Source organism: Panthera tigris, chromosome D4 (genome assembly GCF_018350195.1).
Source record: "Panthera tigris isolate Pti1 chromosome D4, P.tigris_Pti1_mat1.1, whole genome shotgun sequence".
Classification (NCBI taxonomy): Eukaryota; Metazoa; Chordata; class Mammalia; order Carnivora; family Felidae; genus Panthera; species Panthera tigris.
The window spans coordinates 28,248,221-28,255,087 of NC_056672.1; the positions used below are offsets into that span (position 1 = coordinate 28,248,221).

At 41.4% G+C, this 6,867-nt stretch overlaps 1 protein-coding gene across 1 annotated transcript; it reads right to left on the bottom strand.

Annotated features, from left to right (window-relative positions):
* Positions 1-1,861: 1,861 nt before the first annotated feature.
* On the bottom strand, positions 1,862-5,982 carry LOC102968399 (procathepsin L-like). The gene is made up of 8 exons (XM_007089000.3): positions 5,884-5,982; positions 5,598-5,733; positions 5,180-5,299; positions 4,948-5,082; positions 4,298-4,522; positions 3,438-3,600; positions 2,668-2,785; positions 1,862-2,195 (listed from the first exon to the last, which is right to left on the bottom strand). Exons 2-8 carry the CDS (start codon positions 5,721-5,723, stop codon positions 2,096-2,098), a joined length of 987 nt encoding a protein of 328 aa, XP_007089062.1. The 5' UTR covers positions 5,724-5,733; positions 5,884-5,982; the 3' UTR covers positions 1,862-2,095.
* Positions 5,983-6,867: the final 885 nt, after the last annotated feature.

Sequence of the window (6,867 nt, forward strand, 5' to 3'; positions counted from 1 at the left end):
GTCAGAACCATATGGACTTGGATACCTGGCTCTTCTGTCACTGTGCTTAGTGACAGCATTTGTTCATAAAATTGTGTCACACCCACATGCCTGTTGAGGAATCATAGAAAATCGGATGATACATCAGAATTCCAGGTTCTCTTCAGCATTAAAGATCTTATTCCCAAGTTTCAGAGATGATGAATTAGAAAAGGCAATCCTAAATCTGTCTATGATAATGGAACAAGGAGGGTTCAATACCACTATGCATGCTTTGAAAACACTCCAGTCAGAAGGTAACAGCTTAGCCTCTGGGGGTCTCCAAAGTCATTATGTTCTAGATACCGTGACTGCTTAGCAGGAGGTGCTTAGCAGGGGATGCTCGTGCAAGCATCAGTGGAAAATGTTGCTTTTTATCTAGCCCAAATGAGGCACATAATATCTAACTTAAATCTACTTTAAAAAAGGAATTAATATTTTCCATCAGATAAATGAAGCACATTTAATTGGTCAGATCTATTCCAGGATTGTGCGACTCATTCCATGAGGTGTGGGGAAATGTGTTCTCTTCTATTTATTCATCCTCTTGCCTTCTTCTTTCCCAAATGTTTTGAGTATAAATGACACACGATGTTACCGTAGTTTCAGGTGTACAACATAGTAACTTGCCAACAGTATACATTATGCTGTGCTCACCACAGTGTAGCTACCCCCACCCTACATTGCTATTAAAATACTGTTGACTATATTCCCTATGCTGTGCCCTTGATTCCTGTGACTGATTCATTCCATACCTGGTATGAATGAATACCAGGTACCCCCCACCCTCGTTCACCTGTTCATCCTCATGGTGATCTATGCTTTTCTTATTCTTTGTAGATTTCTTACTGCTCAATCCAAACTGGATTTCTCTCTCCACAGTCATCTGCTCAACTATTTATTATATAAACTTTCAGGGGAGTTTCAGAGGAAGAAAGTGTGAGGCCCCAGGGAAGCCACCCCAAAATGTGCCACCATGGCATATTGAGTATCTTGAGTTGAAGCTACTTGGGATACAGCCAGTGCAAGAACACCCAGGCTGTCACATGCCCCTCTTGAAAGCAGGAAATGAGTGTCCCATATGAAAGGTCCCCTCCCTGTACTATGAGGTAAAGAGACATCCTTATCAGCAGAGATGGGGCTTCAAAGCTGAGAAAGCTGTAGAAACAAACCTTGTTACTTTTTTACTCATCTACAACCTCAGCCCAGATTCCACTTAGAATTCCTGCAATTTAAAACTCCCACACACCTTTTTTTTTTCCTGTCAATTCCTCACAAATTATTGTCTTTGTCCAAAATATATAAGACTGCAAAAAACCAAAACAAACAAAACAAAAAAACCTATCTGCCTTGGCCATTTCTTTGGGCTTAAATTCATTAGTGGGCCTACCTGCCTATGTAATAAAACTTTGAGGGTTGTTTTTTTTTTTTCTCCTGTTAACCTGTCTCATGTCAATTGAATTCTTAAACCAGTTGGAAGAATTTTGGAGGAATGAGGATATTTCTTCCTCCCTACAAAACCATTGCATTTTTACTACAAAGAAGTTTATGTATTAAAAACAGAGCACACCTCAACATATGAAAGTAAATTTTATTTTAAAAGGTAAAACTTTCATGCAACTTTTAAACATGAACACTCAGGGCACATGGGTGTCTCAGTTCACTGAGTGTCTGACCTCAGTTCAGGTCATGATCTGATGATTTGTGTGTTCGAAACCCACATTGGGCACTGGGATGACAGCTCAGAGCCTGAAACCTGCTTGAGATTCTGTGTCTCCCTCTCTGGTCTCCCCCACTCACACCCTGTATGCCTGTCTCTCTTTCAAAAATAAATTTTAAAAAATTAAAACATGAACATTCAAAAGTTATTAAGCAACTTAATCACACACTGTTGATTAGAGCAGGGATTAAAGAAGTAGTTTCGTCACCAGCGTAAACACTAACAGAATTCGTCACAACTTGGATCTCCAGTGATTCAAGTGTTTTACCCCACAAAATAAGATGTGATCAACTTTAGAATAAAATACATTTCCTGGATATTCTGTTATCAGTCAAGGCCTTCTTCATCACCATCATCTCACACGATAGGAAAGCTGGCCCTGGTGGCGATTCCACAGTTGTTATTCCGGTCTCTGGCCATTTTTATGTAGCCACCCATGCCCCAGTCAGTGCCCCAGCTGAAAGAAGACAGGGTTTTCCAACTATTACAAACAACTGAAAACATACATCTTTTGAACAATAGCATCCAGTATTGAGCAGTGCACCAGAGGCCAGGACAGATTCAGGAAGAATCAGGAGAGGCCGTTCTTATTCATGGTTGAGTTCTAACCCAGCACAGACCTTTCACAAAAGTGCAGTGTGAACAGGAAAAGGAAACCCTTGGGACCTGGGTGTGATATAGAATATTGAAAAACTTCCAATTTAGAAATACAGTGGTACCAAAACTATATCAGGACCCTAGCAAGCCTGAGACAGTATCTTAATGTTGTCATCATATGACTGACTATGTCTGTGCTCCCCCCTAGATGGGGTAAACACTGCTGGGATTTCAGAAGTGTGCTCAAGGGTTGGGGGACCTGCGTCCAAACACTGGTTCCAAAAAACATTCCCTTTTCAAATTCAAAAGTACGTATTCCTGGATTTTCATACCTGTTCTTGACAAACCAATATTTTTGGTTATCGGATTCTTTTCCTTGAAAGCCAAAGCCAACCACCAGAATCCCGTGATTCAGGTCTTCACTGCTGCACTTTGGATCATAATAAATGCCTGGGGAGTAATATTCAATGCTGAGTGAGGATTCCCACGTGACATGTGATAGTAACCCAGCCTATCAACCACAGTAGGGGAGGCATTTCAAAATTCAGTTGTGATATTGATATGAATTCAGATGAGCTTTAAACGTCAGATAATTTTGTTTAGTGGGAAGGGGTGGGGATTTAGGCCCTCATCTCACACCAGGAGAAATACTAACTGTCACAATCCCTTTTGAAAATAATAGTCAAGGGGCATTAAAAAAATCACCCGCCAAAACCTTATTATTCTACTTGTAGGATGTCAACCTAGGGAAACAGCAGAGAACATAAAATTACTTGAGCCAAGAGCTACTTTCCACTGTTAATTTCAGTAGCAAAATTCCTTAAAAGTTATCAAGGTCTAACATTTGGAAAAAAGTAAAGTAAGCTCTACTAATTAAATTATGTTGTCATTTAAATATATTTATTATATACTTACACTCGTGGGAATTTGGGTCAAGTAATGGCAAATGGAAACAGCAGACATAAATATTTCATGTACAGAATGAACAACTATATTAAATCCACACACCCCAAAATTATACATTGAATTCTACATACCAAAGTGTCATTCTTGCTGTTTCTTAGGGTGGTTTTCCATTTTTTCTACATCAACAAATGCTTACCTCCTTTATAGAAGCGGAAGGTATCCAGGCTTGCATCTATAGCAGCAGAGATGGATCCCATGTTTTTCATCGCCACCAAGAGCGCCTCCTCCCGCCGAGGAATTGTCTGAAAGGCAGTGACATTGGCAGCAGAATACTCAGGCCTGTATTTGCAGGGTCCATCCTTTGAATGGTAAAGGAAAAGAAACTTGATTATGACCATCCACTTCCTGGGGAACATGACTTCAAGGCAGCTTACAGGTAAAAGATTTCCAAGTCAAGTTTGTTGTGAAGCAACCCAGGAGGTGAAAGGCTATTTATTGTCTTAAAATTAAAAAACTAATTGGTGGCTCAGTAGGTTAAGCATACAACTCTTGATTTTGGCTCAGGTCATGATCTCACAGTCATGGGATCGAGACCCGTGTTGGGCTCTGTACGGAGCATGGAGCCTGCTTGTGATTCTCTCTCTCTCTCCCTCTCTTTCTCTCTGGACCCCTTCCCCTCTCGTGCTCTTCTTCTCTTTCTCTCTCTCAAAATTAATAAAAAACCTTTTTTAAAAAAAGCAAAACTAACTGGTGTGGATTCAATGAAACACTCATGGTTTACCTGTCCATAAGAAGTTTTTCACTCTGGGGAAATCCGTACCTTGTGTAAAAGGTATGCATTATCTCCATGTAATGTAGAAATAAAAACAGCTATGAGGTAACCATCTAAGCAGAGAACTATACCAGGCTAATACCGCTTAATGACAGTCCTGACAGACTGCAGATAGAGAGTCTACAATTGGAAATGCGAATGTTAAACATGGTGTCTGTTTTCTTCAAAAGCATTCAACTCTAAGGACAGAGCTGGAATGGTGACAAGTGAGAAGCTCTACTCACTCTTGCAACATATGGATAGGATTCTTCTGTGTCCAGACCTCTGTTGTTCCTAACATACTGGAAGGCATTACTCATTAGACCACCATTGCAGCCCTCATTGCCTTCAGCCTGAGAGCAGTCCAGGAGGTTCTGCGCACTCAAGGAAACACGTTTGCCGTATTTCCGGAATATCTGTCCTTCGATGGCACCAGTTGCACTAAAAGCCCAGCCAGAAGCACACCGACCCTGAAAACAAATTATAAAGGTCGTAGTCTACAAAACAAATAGCAAGAGTGAAAACAGTCCATCTATATGAAAACTTTAAAACATAGCAACAGCAGGGTGCCTGGGTGGCTCATGGTTAAGCGTCGGACTGCAGGCTCAGGTCATGATCTCAAGGCTTGTGGTCTACCTTCGTCTACTCTGCATCAGGCTCTGCGATGACAGCTCAGAGCCTGGAGCCTGCTTTGCATTCTGTGTCTCCCTCTCTCTCTGCTCCTCCCCAACTCGTTCACTCTTTCTTTCTCTCAAAAATAAATGAACATTAAACAAAATAAATAAATATAGCTACAATATATTTTTCCACAGCAGGAAACCATAGCAGGGGTCCACTTTCTTTTTGGCTTTCCTCTTGGAGAGAGACCTGATGAGTAGTCATCCTTGATACTCACAAGACTAATATCAGGTGTCTGTCTCCTATTCATAGGTAAGGAGATACCAGCAGGGAAAGGGACTTTAAACACTGTCCCATTCTCATTCTTCTGGATTTTAAGGCCAATCATCATGTGCCTGAATTCTTCATTGGTCTTCAGGGAAAAGAAAGTAGAATATTGACAAGCATGAGATTTGGGGGGAAAGTACTGAGAAACAACAAAACTTTCAGCAAATCCGTGCCATACTCACCATGTCACCAAAGCCATTCATTGCCATCAAGAAGCTATGTTTCCCTTGAAGGTATTCCCTATTGTGCTGCATAATCATTTTCATATTCTTCTTCCACACGGCTCTTCTGCATTCTTCAACCTACAGGCAAACATATATATATCATTTTTATTTGTATTTAAAACCTACTGACCTGCACCAAGTGGATGTGCTCACAGAGAGGAGGAGAAACCACAGCCATGGATGGTCTTATGCTTCTGGGAGCTGTTCTCCAGCAACCACACAGCAGGACATATGCCCATACTATGCACACTCACGGTGCTGTGCTTACTGCTTTGGTAAGAGTGGTCTCAAGATGCTACTCTGTGCTACAAACTCCCACCAGCACAGGCATTCTCTGTGAGTCTCCTAGATAGTTTAGATTTTAGATGTTACCAACCACACCATATTGTTTTCCATGTGTCTCCTTCCACCGGATCCATTGTGCATCTAAACTTTGATCAAGCTCTATAGTAGCTGAGACTATTCCCAAGCAAAGTGCAGTCAGGAAGTCAAAAGGATGCATGTTTCAAAACCTAGGAAGCAAAAAAAAAAAATGAGAATCTGATTAGACTGATCTGTCTAAAAATCCATCCTCCTTTCTTCTAGATGTTAGAGCCACTATGGTGGAGTAAAAACATTGAATTCATCCTCCCAAGTACTTACAGAAGGATAACACTGCTCACCTGATCATGCAGCTGTGCAGATGCTCTCGGCAGGTGTAGCCCCAGGGCTTTCTGTTGCTGGGCAGTGACTCTGAGGCCACCCACTTAAATCCCTGGGGTTTGGCCTGATTGGCCCTATCCATATGGCCCAGTACACTGTAATCTTCCTGATCTGCTTTTGTTTCCCAAGCTGATGACTTCTATTCTGATGTTTTCTTGATGATAATTGCTTGTTCTTTACAGAAGAAAAACTTGTTGACAATGGTCTGGGCTCACTTTCCTGTCAAATGGTCCTTAGATGGTTTGACTAAAACAATAGAGCAGTCGCAGTGGTCCAGCTAAGGGTCCAAAAGAAAAAGCTCATGCTTATTCAACAAAGAAAATAATGTTAAACTTCCATTTAGTTGATGCCATTATAAGATATGAAAAAAGTGTGTATTGAAGGCACACTGAGATATATTTAGTGGTGATTTAGTGATCTGTGTCCCTGCATGTCAAATCTGAGAACAGGGAGCTGGGAGGAGCTTGGGACTCCCCTCATTCTCAGAGGCTACATATCAAAGATTCAAAGCCACTGGTGGAATGGCACCCGGGTGACCGTCATTCCATAGGCAGGGGACAGAGGAACTATTGGGATCTCTAGCCTGTGACCTGAGAACCCCTTTCTTCTGTTTCTCATTCTTTCCTGATTGCCTTTCCACTGGAAGGTTACATGCTTGGGCCTGTCTCAGGGGGAATCCAGGTGTGCTTTCCATTTTCTAGCATCCCCTAAAGTACTCTGTACAGCTCTGGCCCTACTTGGGGAACGTGGGAGCATTCACTGGGTTGCATTGGACTCTGGGAAAATAGGCTTCAGCGACTGGAAGGCTGAGCGATTAACACATCAAAAGGAGAAAAGCCATATGATTATTTGAATAGATGCTTTTTAAGAATAAAAAGAAACATGCTATTTCAAATCAGTGGGAAGAAAATGGTCAATAAATAGCTAGTCATCTGGGAAAAATT